The sequence below is a fragment of the Sitophilus oryzae genome, unplaced genomic scaffold (genome assembly GCF_002938485.1).
Source record: "Sitophilus oryzae breed Bouriz unplaced genomic scaffold, Soryzae_2.0 scaffold_771_pilon_pilon, whole genome shotgun sequence".
NCBI classification, from domain to species: Eukaryota; Metazoa; Arthropoda; class Insecta; order Coleoptera; family Curculionidae; genus Sitophilus; species Sitophilus oryzae.
Genome location: NW_022147386.1, coordinates 321629 through 341922, shown reverse-complemented (window position 1 = coordinate 341922; position 20294 = coordinate 321629). Strand labels below are relative to the sequence as shown.

General features: G+C 29.8%; 2 protein-coding genes across 2 annotated transcripts; both read left to right on the top strand.

Annotated features, from left to right (window-relative positions):
* The first annotated feature begins 1940 nt into the window (after positions 1-1940).
* Positions 1941-4347, top strand: LOC115888488 (glutathione S-transferase C-terminal domain-containing protein homolog). Its single transcript, XM_030908237.1, has 2 exons — positions 1941-2061; positions 2193-4347. The coding sequence occupies exon 2, from the start codon at positions 2604-2606 to the stop codon at positions 4275-4277; it is 1674 nt and encodes a 557-aa protein (XP_030764097.1). The 5' UTR covers positions 1941-2061; positions 2193-2603; the 3' UTR covers positions 4278-4347.
* LOC115888506 (protein JTB) lies at positions 2070-2598 on the top strand. The gene is made up of 2 exons (XM_030908256.1): positions 2070-2125; positions 2193-2598. Exons 1-2 carry the CDS (start codon positions 2070-2072, stop codon positions 2596-2598), a joined length of 462 nt encoding a protein of 153 aa, XP_030764116.1.
* Positions 4348-20294: the final 15947 nt, after the last annotated feature.

Sequence of the window (20294 nt, the reverse complement as noted above, 5' to 3'; positions counted from 1 at the left end):
GTAAAGCGGGTGTGTGGCCGAAGGAAATATATATTATATTTCAAAAATCTGCCTAAGACTTAACCCGCTCCTGGTCGTGTTAAGCCACACCCAAAATTCCAAACACACGTGCTTTGATTAAGGCTTGATTAGGTTTGCAAAGCTTCAGCATTTGCTATAAACTAGCGAGCAATTTGTTACCAAACCATATAAATTATATATCACTGTAATCACAAAACTTATTTTTTAAGATTTTGTTGCTGTTTGACCATCAAAATCTTAAAAATAAAGATGTCGTTGTTTAAAAATGTGCTACAATACGGATATAGTATATAAGCCTTTATCTTTAATTTCCTTTGTTTATTTGCGTAAAAATACCTAGCCAGTTTTACATAAAACGTTAAATGCCGAACGGTTATTTTGTTACTTTTTCGGACTAGTGAAATGGACTTTTACTCTTAATAATATGTCTCTTGTTTTTTAACTGGAGGTGCGACTTTTGTCAATAAAAAATTAAATTGCTTTGGTTCCACTCTTAATTTTTTTTTATAATCTAACCTATCCTCTAACCGTCGCAGCTCAGGTAGTATTAAATGCACTCTAAGTACTTCTGCGGCTGAAAAAATGGGGGATGCAAAATTGAAACAATTTTACGAAGAATTGTCTGATATTTTGACCGTTTTTTTTTATTTAATCTATTTAATAATTTATTATACCCATTCATTGAACCTGAACTTGCACAACGTCAATAAGTAACTTTATTCAAATCTTTCAAGAAACAGCCGATTGACAAAGATCTAAAAATTACTGCCTAATAAGAATATATAAACAAGGCTAATATTCAAAATTGATAATTGAGGCAGTTTTAACATTTATTTCATTACCGCTTTTAACATTTTGCCATGTTACACCACTGCAGCTGTCCTACCAGATCTACTTTCTACATAGGTAAATAAACAATAATCTAATAATAGATCGAAAACGTTTAGATTTTTCTCGATTTGGAATACATTTACCTGAACGTAAATGGAAAATGTCAATATTATGTCAGTCTTGTGCGTAAAAGAGCATTCTTTCCCTACAGTCGATTTGTTTAAATAAATCATTTTAACTCGCTTGTTTTTTATATACAAAATTAATTATGGAAATGGTATGTGCGTCAATCAGCCAGACCAGGTGATAATTTTACTATAAAAACGCGCTGAGGCCGCACCACATGAATCAGATTGAAATAAACCTTACAAGAGTTAACATTTACATAAAAAATAATAAGACAGCTATTTATAATGAGTTCCGTAGTGCGTTTTGTGATTTTCGCAGTTCTCTCGGTATTGGTGATCAACACAAGTGCAAGAAGCATCGATTTAGTGAGGGATGTGATCATAGAACTACCAGCTAATGAAAGAATCAGTAAGAGAGAAGTGTCAACGGTGGAAGAAGAGTTACAAGTTATTGGACTGGAACCAAGTAACCTGACTGGAAGTGGCTCCTCCCCAGAAGAACAGGAAAACTTCAAACCCCAAGGATATCCAGCCCCCACGACGCAAAATACTAGAAAAGAAAGAGAAAAAAGATTTTTACCAGACACTAGTTTCCGTTTGGATGAAGTCATGGGAAGATTATAGGAATATCCATGAAGCTCAAAGAAAAATAGGAGAGAGTAGACTAACTGCTGACTGATCTCATGAAATTTTGATTTCCTCATTGATAATTTCGATTTTGTTACCCTTATTATCGTTGCCTTTTTGCACCATTGTTAATTACTGTGCAATACTAGTCCTTTTATATTTATTTATTTATTATATTTTTATAACAGCTTTAGCTGCGTCTTGCTTTTTAAAATAAAGATATTTTTAATACAATAATTTTTTAATTTAAATTGCCGCCTAAGAAATAAATTATTTGAACTACGACCTAAACCAAGGAAACAGTAGACCTAAACAACCAACTTTTCATCTGTCACCCAGAGTTGTCATCTGTCACCCAAAGAGGTTATAAAATATGAAAGTAAAATAATCTAAAATAATCTAAGAAAATAATAATTAAGCAGTAAAGTTATATAAATAATTTTCTCTATAGAAGGTAATAAAATGATTGAATCATGTCCAAAAAAACGCATGCTGCTAGGAATAACATTTCTAGGAGTGTAAGTGGGCAAAATCATATCACCTTTTTATAACCTAAACATCCTTTTTTCATTGTAAATATTTTAGATTAACGATTGTCGTTTTAATTGTTGAATCACACTGGACAGACAATAATCGAGCTACATCACGAAGGAATAATTTTATAGTGGAGCAAAATTCAACGTGTTTTGAAAAAGAACCATTTGAAGTCATAAAAGATTGCGAACCATGCACACCATTCGAACTTAGAAGTAAAAGTATTGGAGTTTGTATACACACTCACTATAAGGAGGTACTAAAATGTGCCAACGGTGAAATTGTAACCAGGAGTTGTGATAGAGCAGCTTATTATGATGAACAGGAATTTTGGAGATTTGAGGGCTTCATGCTGGCAATGAGTATTTTATCAACGCTCTGTGTAGTCGCCAGGAAGAAGGTTTTAAATAAGCGTATGCTACAGAGGGTCCAAAGGCAACTAGCAAATTGTGTATAGTAAAAATGGCATTGTTATTAATTGATGTGTGGTGTGAAGAAGGTGAATATTTTGTTGATATAAAGACTTTTGTTATTCTGTATATATTGATGTTAGCAGATAGATCCCAAATAACACTCAGAGTGAGAATAATATCAAACAAATCTCAAGACACCTTAATCAATGTTGATTTAACTGACTTTTGTCATGATGTTTCTGATGTATCCGAATATTCAACTTTTTGCAAGTGGCCAATACTTTTAATAGATAATTATGTAATATCTGGTCTTTGCTCAGTAGCTAGACAAATATGTAAACTTAGTGTAAAAGATAGTGTAAGAAATCTTTTAGGATTTAGAGAAGCTTGTTTAGTGGCATGCGCTGAAAGTTCTGTTTGGACCAAATTTTGTGAAATTGATATAATACAAAGTATTGAAGATCTTATTTCTCATAAACTTAATAAAGATGATTATATTATGTTGCCAGAAACTATTGTAAAATATGAAAACCATTTATCACAACCTGTGAGGATCCATAATATTTATAAAATTGCTAGAAATAATATTAATGACCAGAGTTTAAAAAGTTCAACGCCTCGAGAGAATCTTTCTGTGCAGCATGATTATGCTGAAGGACCATATATGTCACTGGCAGATGTAATTTTATACCCTTGTTATACTATATTTTTTCAATACTTGCCTGAAAAATGTATTCCTGAAATACCTCTCACAAGACAGTGGTTTGATAGACTACAATCTTTGGACATACCTCAGACAAATATAAAGAACTTACAAACTGCTTGTAATGTAAATAAAGTTGTAATACCATATGTTAAAAACGTGAGTCTTTATAATGCAGATCCAAATAGAACTGTGGCAGTTAAACATACCAAACAATATAAAGTTGAGAATGCATTAGATGCTGCAAAGCATTATGAAGATATTAAAAATGACACTTTTCCTTTTGGATTTGAACAGATTTTTGATTGGGACAAGATACCCATTGAAGTTAATCCAAAAGGGGGATCATTACCTGAAAAACGTTCAGATAGAAAATGTCAACAGTTGGAGAACCTTGTTAAGGCAGTTTTACAACTGGTAGGCAATAAGAATTATAAAATAGTAGACTTTTGCAGTGGTAGTGGACATTTAGGTCTACTAGTAGCTCATTTATTTCCAAAGTGTACAGTAGTTCTCGTAGAAAACAAAGAAAAGTCACTTTCGAGAGCTAGAGAAACTATCAAGAAATTAAAACTCAATAATGTAGTCGTGGTTCAATCTAACTTGGACTATTTTATTGGAAGTTTCAACTTGGGTATTGCTCTTCATGCCTGTGGAGTAGCCAGTGATTTAGTGATGCAGATGTGCATTAAAAATAAAGCAGATTTTATATGTTGCCCATGCTGTTATGGTGGTATTAAAAATTGTCACGAAGTTTCTTATCCGAGGAGTGAGGAGTTCCACAAAATATTTAGTTCAAATCTTGATCAGTACTTTCATCTAGCACACGCTGCTGACCAGACGCATGAAGTAGAAAACTTGAAAACGAAACAAGGTTATTATTGTATGGATATAGTAGATACCGATAGAAGGTTGTACGCGGAGAAGTGTGGATATGAAGTATTTCTAGGAAAATTACAACCTGTTACGTGTACTAATAAAAATAATTTGTTAGTTGGAATTTATAGAAAAGAGAAGTAATTTTTTATATATTTATAAAATGTTCTTGACAATTGGATGAATAAAATAAAATATACTATAATATGTTTAATATCCTTGTTTATATATTTTTCAAAGATAATGTATTATTCAATAGTCATTTTTTCTATTTTTTTATTAATTAAAAATGTAATAAATAAATATTTTTAATATTATGTATACATTTACAATATTTTTCCTTAGTTTTTATTTGAACATTGTTCATTACCACAAAGTCTGTTTAAATAAGATTAAAAATAGGTCATTGCTTGTATTAGTGACACTTCATTGTGTATGCTGAGGTGAAGTGTTTCTCACGTTCCATAAAATGTTTTAAAATGATTTAATACAGATCAAAGACAAATAGAACAGACTGTTCTTATTCTTTTTGTATTTATAGATTTTTTAGATGTTATTATTAAAAAAAACAGCAGGTTTAGTCGTGACTAACCAAGTTAAGAAAAAACTATCAAATTTATTGATTCTTTTGATTGATATTTTACTTTTTTATTTTAACCACAAATGTCTGTGTGTTAAAGAAATCTTGGAATTTTTTTAAATCTTTTGACTTTCTTGACCAATTTGTTACCAAGTTATGATTATTTAGAATTATTAGATTGATTATGGATTATTTAGAGTATTGTTGTAGCTTTTTTAAATGTCATTCACCATTTTATCAAGATCACAAAGATTTTACCGATTTTATCCTCTTGATTGGAGAATTGCATTTTGATGCACGATTTTTAAATATTTTTTTAACGATAATATTCCCATCAGAAAGATACTAGGTTCACTGTTACGCTATAAACAAGGGAGTATAATATGCATAACAGCAAACAGGTGTTGGATTTCTGGTTTTTCGACCTTTTATATTTCTCGAGGCACGAAAATTCTCAGCCAGAAATTCTCGACAAATTTTATTTTTTTTAATAAAACACTTTGTTTTTAATTTTTTGCCTTATTACAAATTAGATTTATAGATGAGATCAACGCCGTTTTTTTTCGATCATACGGTAGTTTTCACATGAAGAACAGCTTTTACATGAAGAAAAAATAAGTAGTAAAATTAAAGCCACAAAATTACTAATAATATATTTTACATATAGATAATTAAAAGAAAAACTTTTTTAACAAAATAAACATTTTACAGCAAGAAAACAAAAGAAACAAGACAATTCTTGAACAGAAACCCTAATAAACAGGCGATACTAAAACTACCCAGAAATATGCAGATTCAATTTGAATTAATATTCCTGTAAAAATGAGGTGTCAAGAAAATTTAACAAATTTAGAAAATTCTAATTTTGGTGTCATCATGTTTATGAAACTGAAATAAATCCGCTGAATGATATTTTCAAAATTTGGAAAAAATATTTTTATAGCTTATTTTAATTTCTAACAACTTTGACTCTGAAAACAAACGACTGTTTGACGAACATATTTTGTCTTTACCGTTTTTCAAATTAGTCCAAAATAACCAATATACTTGAAAAAAAAATGTTTTCGCTGAAAATTTGAGAACGACTGGACCTTTTCTGTTTTTTTTTCTTGCAAATTTAATCTACTACCTATGTTGTCATAGTATGAAGATATAGTATGTTTTTTAACTAAAAATTAAAAATAAATCAAAAAATTTTAAAGTTTCAAAACTCTTTCAGCCTGTATAAACGACACAAATATGCAGGGAAAATATACATCCGAATTGTATTCCGGAAACTTCGGCAGCATATTCTGCAGATAAAAATCAATAAAAAAGTTCGTATAAATGTATGTCCTAAAATGCTTAGTTTCAGAGATACAGGGTGTAGAAGTTTCATTTTTATTTCGATTTTTTTTAAATAATTTCTGAAGTAACGTCAATATTTGGATGAAAATTGGTGTCTGTGAGTTTTTTGACATGAGAAATTTGATTTTGATGTCAATATGACTCCTACTAGTAGAGGGCGCCACCTATATGTGTTTTAACCATAGAAATAGAAGGGATAGAGAATGAGCGTCAACATGCGCAGAAGGTCTAATCAAGTGGGGCGCCATATTCCAGGTCTTCGTGTCATTTTGTATATAGGTGGTAATCTATAAGTAATCAAATATCAATTTGCTGTTTTCAACCATACGGGGGGCAATTTAAATTTAGTGAAATTCTATCATTTATTATGGTTAGTTAACATTAATATGATTTATTTAATTATCAGTTTCAAAACTGCGTACAATATTGGTATATAATATAACTAAATATACGAATATTCTGACAAAAGACGCTACGGATAGATGACCTTTTCGTCGTTAAACACTCGAAATGATATTAAATAAGTATTAACAATATTTCATGTTTACTTGTACTGAATTACGCGTTTCAATTTAAAATTTTTGCAAATTTGGTAAAAATTGTTCTAAACAACTTTTTGTTCAAGTTGTATATTCATAAAAAACATTTGGTTCATAATTATTTTTGATGATTACCTACCTTGTATTTTTAATATAAACCTAGAAAAAATATGTTTTTTGTTTATTTTTTTATTCGTCCCTTCAAATTGTGTTACAAAAACTGTTACATAACATGTCCTCTAACAAATATTTTCATAATACATAAACATCATTGATTTTATTAAGGGTATTATTATTAGTATTTATCTCCTGGTTTTGTCGACAATATCAATCTTGTAATAGAACATCAATTTTATATTTCGTAAAATTATTTTGATACAAATTCAATTTGTCAAAATTCAAGTCATTAATATACTGATAAACAACACAAATTATTCCTAAATATTATATTATAAAAAACCTGTTACCGGTAAGTTTGTAAAACACATTATGGTTTGTCTTAATACTAGAAAAATCATTTATTTTTGCACAAAAGAAGCCGATCCTTATTTGTCCATAACAAAATTCTGCATGTACAACATACATATACCTAATTTATTATTAAGAAAATTAGATTATATGATCTCAGAATTTTAAGAAAATTTTTAAGATAAAATAGTTTCTTCTCAACTGTAATATTGTCAACTTTGGCCTGCATTTTATCTATTTAAAAACATGGGATTGATAATCCCCTTACTAAAATACATACTGGAAGGTACTGATTAAGTTTCATTGCATCAAATACCTTTGCTATAAATCCTGGCTCACAATTTAAGGCCATTGCAAAATGCTTTTGAACTTCATCATAGATTTTACAAGAATAAAAGTGTAATATTGAAACAAAGTAACATTGTAAGCTTCATGACTAATAGTCTCATTTTTAACACTTTTTAAATATCATCTCGTTAACAATTATGAATATTATATGATTTTTCTCAGTGATTTGTGGCACTGATACAAATTAATATATGCCCCATAACAGTTTTTAAATAAGAAACTTCTGCCTACAGATTTAATTTTCTTATTGGCATAATACCCTTTCTTCCTATATAAATCTTGCCATTTTTTCAGTCCAATGTTCCTTGTTTTTACAGTTGTAGGAATAAAACAAAAAATGTTGACTATAGAACTCGATACTATGTTTGAAAAAGCCTTCATACCTGTAACTATGCATAAATCTAATTAACTGAATTCTCCTCCTCTTGACTCTGAACACTGTTGCTGCTAATGTTAGAAATATTTAGCACAAAAAACTACAACTACCTACAACAAACTTTACAATAAAAATGTTAAATTTTCGCTGTTCGATTAAAATACCCTATCTTATGATTTCTTTTCCTCCAAATAATCTTCCTTGTCAAGTAAGGACCAATCTTATTTGACATATTTCTGGTACACTTGAACTTGTGCTTTCATGGACACTATAAGAGTGCACTGTTTTACAGAAGCACGAACATTGATTCCAAGTATCTTCTTCCTCCACACGTAATAAAAACATCCTCTTTAAATGGCCACATCATACACTTATTTTTGACATCCCAATTACAATCACGATTTTTACAAATCGCCTTTAGGAAAACTAAAAATAAACAGTTTTGGATCATCTGTAAACACGATTATGTTGTATAAACTTACACATGAAAACTAATCATTTTTCTCGGCGTATTAGCTTTCTTAGAATGACTATGACAATATACAACAAGCCTTTTGAATTAGTGTTTAGAATAATTGAGATAATAATAAATTTTAACTAGATAACAACACAGTGACAGCGAGACCTGGAAGATGTCTGCCATCTTGCCGTCGACAAAAATTTGGATGCGCACTCGTCGAAGCTCATTCTCCCACTTCCATATCTCTGGTTTTAACCTTTGAATAAGAAGACTAAGGGTGCAGCCACACTATCCTAAAAACGGCGTATCGGCGTAACGGCGTAATGACCTTGAATGGATTTCCAGTAATTCTATTGGCTGAAATATTTGACAGATGAATTTGACAGATAAAATTTCTGACAGATGAATTTTTCAGCCAATAGAATTACTGGAAATCCATTCAAGGTCATTACGCCGTTACGCCGATACGCCGTTTTTAAGATAGTATGGATGCACCCTAAGGAAGGACCATAATGATATCTATGTACCATGCCATGTATACATGCATGGTCGGCGGAAAAAGGACTCTAGGGTGGGGATCCTTTACAGTTCTGGTTGACGATTCATTTGACACATTTGAATTTGATTTGAAATTTTGTGAATTTGTCAGTCTTTACGGAGCTTATTTTATGTTATTTATTATTTATTCTACTACTAATAGTTGTATAAAGGTAGTAAATCTAGATAGAAATTGTGGCAGAACTTAAATTAACAGTGACACTATCGCAATTTATCGAAAAAGACTCTAAAATAGTTGGTTGTGTAGCCTGCGGTAGATCTCGGCAAAAATCGAGTGAAATAAATGGAACAACTTTTCGCTAGTAAGTGACTATACCGGGTTCCTCTCAAAAGTGGCTCACCCCTATAACTTTTTTATTTTTTCAGATAAAACAACGATAGTTGGTACGTTAGTATATGACATAAATTCGGATTGATTGACGTATTCAATTGTTTTCGGTCACTTCCGGTTTCAACGGAAATGAATACAACTTTTGATTTTTAAATGGCACCCTCGGTATTTTTTTACTTTATTCGATAGAAAATGGCACTCTGAAACGAATGACATATCTTATGTCAATTTTTGACATTTTGGCATATGGTTTATTTGAAATTGTAACATGCGGTTCATAACGACAATTTGACTGAAAATACCAAGTGTATGGTATCAAATTTTTCGTAAACTATGCTTTTTTCAAATATGCTAATGAGCCACCCTCGTTCCATTTGAAAAAATTGAGATGTGATTAAAAATACGATTTGGGCATCTCTTAACCGGCCAGGACAAGCCACTAAAAACATTAGACAATCAACGCTATTTTTCCAAAGCTCCTTGATTAAAAATTAGTGTTTTTAACATAGCCATGGTACCCTAGATTGAAATTTAAAATATAATTTGTTTTTGAGTGACAATGTCAAAAATTAACACATGATATGTCATTCGATTGAGAATGTCATTTTCTATCGAATAAAGTAAAAAAATACCGAGGGTGCCATTTATAAATCAAAAGTTGTAGCCATTCCCGGTGAAACCGGAAGTGACCGACAACAATTGAATACGTCAATCAATCCCAATTTATGTCATATACTAACATACCAAATCTCGTTGTTTTATCTGAAAAAATAAAAAAGTTATAGGGGTGAGCCACTTTTGAGACGCACCCGGTATATAATATACATACGTGTAGTAAACCGATCATTTATGAAATTCACTTAAATTAACTAATTATATATATTTTTTTGCATTTTTGCCTTTATTTACTACTTGTCAAAGATTAGATGTCAAAGAATTTAGATACGTCAATTTGACTTACCTGCTTCAGTAGCGTATCGGATGTTTGTGTTAATAAATAATTATTAAAACTTATCTATTTTGATTATAATAATATGTTTTTATAACAATTTTAATAATTACCAACATTTATTCACAACATAAAATAAAAAAAAAATATTGAGTCTACCCCACGTCTACCTTACATCAAGTTTTACATTTTTTAAATAAAATTAGAACGGCACTAATTAACCGGAATTTAAGTCGACCATATTTGAGTCCCATCGCGGTGGACCTAAGATTTTTGATATGCTCCTTCCTTAGTCTTCTTATTCAAAGGTTTTAACTGTTTTGAAGCGTAATAACTTTTTGTCCGTACCTGTATAAAACTACCGAGCGAAAAAATATACATCTCGGTAACTTTTTACGCCAAAAATATCTCTTTGTAAAAATCGCTACGAGCAACCGTTCTTAAGATATTTAGAATGGAAATAGTCAATACATGTCATTATTGACGAAAAATAAACACGTTGAGTAGATAGTTATTTCACTAAAATAATAAAATTAGAAATTTTTTATTTTTTTTAAATTAATCATAAATTTTTCTGCAAAAAATGATGATAAAACAGTTTCTGTTGAACTTTTGGCACAAAAATATTTCAAATTTATCATTTTAGTTTAATAACTATTTAGTCAACATGTTTAATTATTATAATGTCAATGATGACAGGTATTAATAATTTCGATTCCACACATATCTCAAAAACCATTACTCGTAGCGATTTTTATCAAGAGACCTTTTTTACATAAAAAACGTTGTAAATGTATATTTTTTTACTCAGTAGTTTTATACAGGTACGGACGAAAAGTTATTACTTTTCAAACCGGTTAAAAAATATGTAGGTGGCGCCCTCTACTAGTAGGAGCCATATTGATATCAAAATCAAATTTCTCATGTCAAAAAAATTCCAGACACCAATTTTCATTCAAATATTGACTTTACTTCAGAAATTATTTGGAAAAAATCGAAATAAAAATGAAACTTCTACACCCTGTATCTCCGAAACTAAGTATTTTAGGACATACGTTTATACGATTTTTTTAACTTATTTTTATCTGCAGAATATGTTGCCGAAGTTTCCGGAATACAGTTCGGACCACCCTGTATATTACTTATAAGGTTTATTTATTTTTGGAGGTTTTTATGCTACCGTATGATCGAAAATAAACGGCATCGTCATAGTGGTCTTTGAAACAATAATCGATAATAATTTCTGTGGGTCAATTTATATGATATTCATTAAAAGTTGACAAGCAATTGTGTAATATTTAATTTAGAAAAAAAGCTTTTCATACAGAAATGTATTTTCCAATAACAACCACAATATCCTTTTTTAACAAAATAACAACTTTTAATATAAATTATATATACAGGGCTGTTCACCACATACGACACGGAGTATTGTAGCTAAACGATGAGATTTTTACAAATTGTAAGTTTGGGGTTCGTTCAAGGACTACTAGAGCTACAATTTAAAAATATTTTTACAAGATACAGAGTGTCCCAAATAAATAAAAAATATCAAAGTTGTATTTTTTTAAATGGAACACCCTGTATATTATTACATTTTTAGTTTCTACGATTAAAATAAAGGTAAATTTGATTAAGGTTTATTATACTCAAACCTTACCGTTTTTGAAATATTTTCAATTTTGTGAAATTGTAGTCAAAATTTTAAAGCTTCATTTCTCCAAGGGTATCAATGTTTTTAATACTAAATATTTAATGAAGTTTATTTATTGATCAGTTATTGTGTTGCAATAATAAAAATAATAGTACCTTATACACAGTGTCTAAAAATTTATTTTAAATAATTATTAGCTTCAAACGGCAATAACTTCTTTAATTTAAATGGAATGCCCTATATATTTTAGGAGAATCAGATGCACAATTAAATTGTCTATCAAATTGTATTATACCATTTTTTACCTATCCCTTCAAGTTTTCGTAGAAAATGCATTTTCTTCTAAATTAGACCTCATTTATCAATATATCTATGGAATATTGACATTTTAGATTGTTTTTAAAGCAACAAATGTACAAAATGTACAGACTAGTAATATTATCGTTTTTAGCAAAACGATAATATTACTAGCCCATTTGTATGCAAAAAGAAAACTATTTAAATCTTTATAAAAGGGTATACCATTAATTAAATATAACACCATTATTTCCGCCCATATACTAATTAATGACATACTTAATTGTGTTCGCTAATAAATTATTATAAATAAATGTGGATTTTTGAGTCAGAAATCAATATAATAATAAGTTATCAAATTAAAGCCTTTGTTGTTATAAATAAGCATTTATTAAAAAATGAAATATCATTTTTAAGATGTTACTTTTTATCACACTGTCTAATGCCCATGCAAAATTCAGTTTTTTAGTATTTGGAGCAATTATTATTAATCAACGCAAACAGTCAGTTAATGTAGTTTGAATACTGGAATCATATTAATTGGTCCTCTTTAACAAATATTTAAACAGTTTTTTTTTATTTTTTAATGAAATAAACGAATTATATCGACAATATTAGTATCTGTACTCTTTAAAAATTTGGTACATCTTTAAAATAATCTAAAATGTCAATAGTCCATGGGTATATTGATAAATAAGTTCTAAATTACAAGAAAATGCATTTTCTACCAAACTTAAAGAGATAGGTAAAAAATGGTATAATATAATTTGATAGACAATTAAATTGTGCATCTGATTCTCGTAAAATATACAGGATGTTCTATTTAAATTAAACAAGTTATTGCCGTTTGAAGCTAATAATTATTTAAAATAAATTTTTAGACACTCTGTATAAGGTGGTATTATTTTTATTATTGCAACACAATAATTGATCAGTAAATAAACTTCAGTAAATATTTAGTATTAAAAACTTTGATACCCTTGGAGAAATGAAGCTTTAAAATTTTTACTGCAATTTCACAAAATTGAAAATATTTCAAAAACGGTAAGGTTTAAGTATAATAAACCTTAATCAAATTTACCTTTATTTGAATCGTAGAAACTTAAAATGTAATAATATACAGGGTGTTCCATTTAAAAAAATACAACTTTGATATTTTTTACTTATTTGGGACACTGTATCTTGTAAAATTATTTTTAAATTGTACCTCTAATAGTCCTTCATCGAACCCAAAACTTACAATTTGTAAAAACCTCATCGTTTAGCTACAATACCCCGTGTCGTATGTGGTGAACAACCCTGTATATTTATAATAACAGTTTTTTCGAATTCTTTTTATACTGTGTTTATACTAAACAAGATGAGAGTTTTTACAACTTACAATACTACAAATATGAAAAAATTAGCTTGATTTTATGAAAAAGAATGATATCTTACTTTTTTATATTAAAAGCACATATGTCTGTGTCCTGTGTCTTAAAAAAATCTTCGACATTTTTTAAAATTTCCTTCACCAATTTGTTATCAAGTTATGATTATTAGAACGTTGTCAGAGCTTTTTTTCATTTTATTCACCATTTTGTCAGGAAAATCATAAGGATTTTATCAATTCCAATCCTCATCTCATCAATGGACAATCGCATTTTGTTTCACGATTTTTAAATATTTTTAGCAATAATATTTCCAGAAAGGTCTTTGTTCAGTAGCTAGACAAATATATAAACTCAGTGTAAAAAATTATAAGAAAGTAAGAAATCTTTTAGGATTTAGAAAAGCTTGTTTAGTAACATGGCTGTGAAATTTCTGTTTAGATCAAATTTTGTAAAAGTGATATAATACAATAAAGTAAGAAAGACCATTTCTCATAAATTTAATAAAGATGATTCTATTATGTTACCAGAAATTTTAGTAAAATATAAAAATCATGTATAGGTATATTTTTAAAATGGCTAGAAATAATATTAATGACCAGAGTTTAAAAAGTTAAAATAATACTCATCGATTTGCATATGAATGAACTGCGAATTCGCTTCCCTGGAAACTTTATTGTTTTTTTATGTCAATTTTTCAAGCACCACTGTGATGCCTTTTATTTCCATTCAATTAAAAATTAGTTGGGTTTCCCAGGGAATATATATAAAACTGCAGTGAATCTTTTAAGATTCGGTAAAATTATATATAATTCCGTAGAATTATTGTATGATATGGAATTACGGCGAAGGTGTATTTTTTAGGTTGCGGCTTTAGTTATGGAAAAAGACCTATAAATCTTCATTTTTCTCATGACGATCAGATCTAGTAATCCCGTGTTAACATTTAACGCCTATTTTCGGAACTGTACTACAATGCCGACTATTTTATCTTCTACAGTATCTAGTAGGCCGAATTTTTTTCGTCTATCTCGCGGACAAACATTGCGGACCGCGGGTGCCTCGCTCCCAAAGTCCCATCGCAGCGCCTAGTCTTAGTCGCGCTCAGCACTCTGTGGCGGCAACTTGACGAACTAAAAGCGTCAGTCAGTTGGACTCTGTTATTTTTTCTTCTGTTTTCCCGCGGCCTGCTTGTTTACTGAATCCGATTTTGCGAAGAAGCAGGAAGGAAGAGAGCGATAAAACATTATATATGCGATCTGATCGAGATGGCTACGGATGACGGGACGATGAATGGAGCCATCGCCGGTAGTAATGACAGTGACAGTTTGATTATTATCGATAGATTTTTGTTTTGGCGGCGATGATAATGCGGACGGCGTTGATGTTTTTTGCCGGTGGCCACCCACTGGATTTAATCGTGTTTGGACTCACGTGGTGCGTGCACGTGCGGCGGTAAAGAATTGCGCGCGAATTCGATTATTTTCCTCGGCTTTTTGACACGTTTTCGAATAGTTTGATCAAATTTTGTGAGAATTTTTTATGTGATTAGTTGGATTTTTTGGTAAATTTACGAAGAAAATATGTTATTTGGACGTACGATATTGATAAGGTAAAGTAATTAATTAATTTAATCTTTGAATTATATATTTTATAATCGTTTCTTAATTTGTGTTTATATCTGTTTGAATACAAATTAATACATATTTATTTGTGTAATATAGACATATTATTATGCATCAAATTTTGTTGATGCTGTTAATTGGATATGCAACTTTTATTTTTTATTATATTAAATAGTTTTAAAAACACTTTTATTACAAAAAGTGTTTATTTTTTTAAGCTATTTTTAAATGTTTTATTGTAACTTCGCGATGAAGATGCGCATTTTTAATATATTTTTTTATATATTTTTTTATTTTATAGACATATTTCTCTGTTATTTTAAATGGATTAGGTATACGCTTAATTTCGAAGATTTATTTTTAAGGCGGTTTGGTTATGATTATCTATTTACTGTTATGACAAGTGACAAGTTGATATTTTTGGAAATGTATTTTTGCTGATTTTTGTTTATATATGTCAAAAATAATATTCTTACCTATTTGTTAGCAAAATAATAGCTTATTTAAGCTGAGTAAACTTTATTATAATAGAGCAATTTATTATACCGGGTGTGTCTCAAAAGTGGCTCGCTCCTATAACTTTTTTATTTATTTTTTTAGATAACAAAAAGAGATTTGGTTATGGCATAAATCAGGATTAATTGACGTATTCAATTGTTTTTGGTCACTTTTTGTTTCACCAGAAACGACCATAACTTTTGATTTTTAAATAGCACCCTCTGTATATATTTCTATTTTATTGCATAGAAAATGACACTCGGAATAGAATGACATATTATATGTCAACTTTTGACATTTTCGCATATGGTTTATGTGAAATGGTAACATGCGGTTCATAACGACCATTTGATTTGAATTTCCAAGTGTATGGTATCAAATTATTCGTAAAAAATATTTTTTTCTAAATATGCTAATGAGCCACCCTTGTTCCATATGACAAAAGTGAAAAATGATTTAAGGATCTTTTAAACGGCCAGGACAAGACATGAGAAACATCAATGGATCAAATCCATTTTTCCAAGGCTCCTTGATTAAGAATTAGCGTTTTTAGCACCGCCCTGGCACGTAATTATTATTAATTATTAATTAAAATAAGATTTATTTAAAGAAAAATTTTCACTTTTACCCTCAAACTCTACCTTTCATTCGAACCACTAAAAGAATTTTTTTACTCATTTTACTCATTTTCCAGTAGAGCACCGGACGGCTGGCCATTATCAGGTTCTTTCCGTATTCTATATTTTTACTAGGCATATATGATAGGATTTAACAACTTATTGCCCTCCCTTATACATTTTATAGGGACCAGTTTGATCTACTATAATATTGTAAAACTCTAAAATTATGAAATTTGCGCTTATCAAGTTTTTCCCGAATCGAAAAAAAAAAGACTTTAACCTCCTGTAGCTAGGAAAGAAAGCAAAATCGGACCTAATGTGAAAAATAAATCTTATTTTTATCTGAGGAATATCCCCACGAGAGATTAAACACCCTGTATATCTGTATATTTATATAAAAACATATTTGTAAATATCTTAGTAATAAAATTAATAAAATACAAATAGTTATAATTTCACATTATTTATTTAATTATTAATTAATTTATTCAAAACTAATTAAATTATCCATTATTCTGGACCTTTTAACAAACTCATTTCGAAAACAATTTCGAAGCAAAGAATAATTACCAATCCCACAAGACAATTTCAGTAAATTAAGATGTCATTTTTTAAGCAGTCTATTATCTATTTTTAGTAAACACTCCTGTCAGTCGTCTCTGGCATAGATTGACTGACTAGTATAGTAATAATAACATTAGAGGTTTACAAAAGGCTATTTTTGTGTATATATATGAAAATGAGGCTGTATAATTGGTTTTAGTCTAACTCTAAGTAATAGGTCATAAAACTAAAATCAAATAATTGTACAATAATTATTATATACCAAGAAAAATAAAGAAACAGCACATATACGTTAGTGTACGAATGTTTGAAGAGTTTTAAGTAGGTAATAAAATTTACTACAGTCAACAAAATGTATATAATCTGTTAATTTGCCTGAGATAAATGTCATTTACTCTTTACTCAGAATTATACATTTTTGAATAATTTATTTGAAGTCCCTGTTATTATTTGCAATTACGTGTAAACTTTTGACTTGTTCTAAAAACATAGTTTAATGTGTTTGTATTTGTTTTTATCTTGATTTTCAAAATCATACTGTGTTCTAATATTTTTACCTAATTGAATATTCATCAAACGATTTCGTATATTACATAGTCTATGTACTATATATGATAAACTCTTTAACCCACATTATTTATATGACATAATCGAACATTAAAGCTTAATCCATTCAATAGGAAATTACAATACAATTAGTGTCCGCAATCCAAGATTACAAAAAAATTGCAAATCTTGATCGCCAATTTGAAATTTTTCTACAAAGAGTGAAAAGTGAAGTAAAAAAGATTGAAAAAATATAATATGAAAATTACTCAATCTATCATAATACAGCAACATACCGTATGATCGAAAAAAACGCGGTCAAAGTTATTATTGAAATACAATACAACCAATGTCTTATACAGGGTGTTCCAATATACTGTGAAGATAGAAATACTACATATTTCTGGAATCAAAATAAGTCCATTAGATATAATTTACCTCTATATGAAAGTGCTTGGTTTGTCCGCTAGGGGGAATCCCAATTTTGAAAAAATAAACACATTTTTTTCAAATATTTTAAGAACCGTTAGCTTTAACATTTGACTTTCGCAAAAATCAAGAAAAAATATGGGAACTGCCCCCACATGCCCCCCCCCCCTCCCTACATAAATTTTAGTATAAATATTTTCCAACTCCAACGACGACAGATTTTCTTTTTGTAAAATGGTCCCCCTAGTATTTACTACATTTTATGTCTCTTGTAAACAAACGTCACATGCATAGTTTTTGAGGAAAAAATCTAAATATGAATGCTATTTTGTTTTGTCTATAATAAAGTTCGTTTTTTTATATATGTATCTTCATTTTTATTAAGTATTTTTTTAAATTAAATTTAACATTTTGATAGTCAATCCCGGGATTATAGGTTCTTATCCCCGATTAGGTATTTTTTTAAATTAAATTTAACATTTTGATAGTCAATCCCGGGATTATAGGTTCTTATCCCCGGATTTCAAAATGGGGTCCCGATCCCGAAAATTGGAAACCCTGTACTCTATTCCTAATATTCTTTTCTTATTGCTACTTTTTCTGGTCTACAAATTGGTATTAATGTATTTTCAATCTGACTTTTCTTAGCAACCATCATCAATGTCACAGTCTTTTAAATACGAATCGAGATTGTTTATTTCGGTTTTTAAAAATGTTCTTAGAATAAATATACCAACAGATATTTTATAAATCGTTAAAATTAGTTTCCTGAAAATCGTGTTTATCCTTGTTTATTGAGTTTTGAAACAACTCTCCTATATATCTTCGGAAGTTATCGATTCTTTTTAGATGTCGGTACATACATGACATTGTATAGGGTTGAGCAAGGCGCACCATTTCCCTAATTTAAATAACCTTTTTATCTCTTCTAGTTTACAAGATTCTTGTAATGTGAATTCTTATATAGAAAGAATAGTATGCCTAGTTTTCTTACTATTTCTGTTATCACAACAAATCTGGACAGGTTAAAGTAACTGGAGGATAAATCTTTAGAAATAATATTACAAAAATGTTAAAATTTAAGGAGATAAACATGGTATTGGCATAACAAAATCTTCAGTCAATCAATATTATATCCACACTTGTCTGAATGGGCTATTCAATAGTATTCGCGTGGGGTATAGCCTTTGTGATACGACGCAAATATTTGTCATTATGTTACGCACGTAGGTACCAACATAGTAGGTAACAACCGGTAGTTTTGTCGAATTTTTGTTGCATTATTCGTTGTGTACATAGGCGCTCCACTTTTAAACTCCAATTTTATACCTTCCAGCTTCCAAAAAAGTTAAAGTTACTTAGTAGCTAGAAAACCGTTACAATATATTATATTATCAGAGAAGATATACGAGTTCACTTGCGCTAATTTAGATGGAAGTTACGTAGATATTCACATATCTTACGTTATGTAACAAATTGGTTTCTGAGCCCCGTTGAAGCTTCTATAAAACAATCAAGACTGGTGCTCTGACTAATAAAGAGGCTATTAGAATATTATGATACAAATAATCAAAGTATTAGATTCCATTGAGGAATCGAATATCGTATGCCATTCTTTTTTGCAAGTTTTAAGGAAGTATTTGAATACTAAAAGTAATCAAAATCACACAACCTTTTTTCTTATTTTCGCACACATGCATTACGGAATCATTAAAATTATGCGATCTTTATAATCATCATCATCATCAACCAGCCACTAAAGTCCACTGCTGGACGTAGACCCCCCTCGTTTGCTTCTATAACTCCCTATCCTGAGCCATTTGCATCCAGTTACTGTGGATACGCCTTAAGTCGTCATGCCATCTTGTTGGAGGACGGCCTCTACTCCTGAATGCCGTGTCTTTGTCTCTATTCATCATTTTCTTCGTCCATCGGTCATCGTTTAGCCTTGCAATTTGTCCTGCCCAATTCCATTTCAAAGTAGTTATTTTCTCGATGGCATCCATGACTTTTGTTCTGTCTTCTTCTGTGAAGCGCGGGTACTCGCAATAACTAGTGAAGTCGACCGGCTGTCAAATTAAATGGCTGTGGTATATCTAGCCAATAACAACACAAAAAACGTCTGATTTATTTCGGTATAATCAATACATTTATTTAAGATAAACTGGTTTAAATAGACTGTCCAATAATCTTCTTTCAATCTATTACATTCATTATTAGATACCACTAGATTTTTGTTGTTAAAAATTCTTTTTTTTTTGTTATACCGGGTGGGTCTCAAAAGTGGCTCACCCCTATAACTTTTTTTATTTTTTCAGGTAAAGAAACGAGATTTGATATGTTAGTATATGACATAAATTAGGATTGATTGGCGCTATTCAATTGTTTTCCGACACTTCCTGTTTTACCGAAAATGAGTACAACTTATGATTTTTATAAATGGCACCCTCGGTATTGTTTTATTTTATTCGATAGAAAATGGCACTTTGAATAGAATGACATATTTATCATAAGTCAAATTTTGACATTGTTTGACAGGAAGTGACTGACGAAAACAATTGAATACGTCAATCAATTCTAATTTGTCATATACCATATCTCG

Excerpts from the sequence above, each read along its gene's own strand:
- LOC115888506 (XM_030908256.1), top strand. The coding sequence starts at position 2,070 with ATGATTGAATCATGTCCAAAAAAACGCATGCTGCTAGGAATAACATTT. Across the intron at positions 2,126-2,192 it reads GGAATAACATTTCTAGGAGT|ATTAACGATTGTCGTTTTAA; the intron begins GTAAGTGGGCAA and ends TAAATATTTTAG.
- LOC115888488 (XM_030908237.1), top strand. The coding sequence starts at position 2,604 with ATGGCATTGTTATTAATTGATGTGTGGTGTGAAGAAGGTGAATATTTT.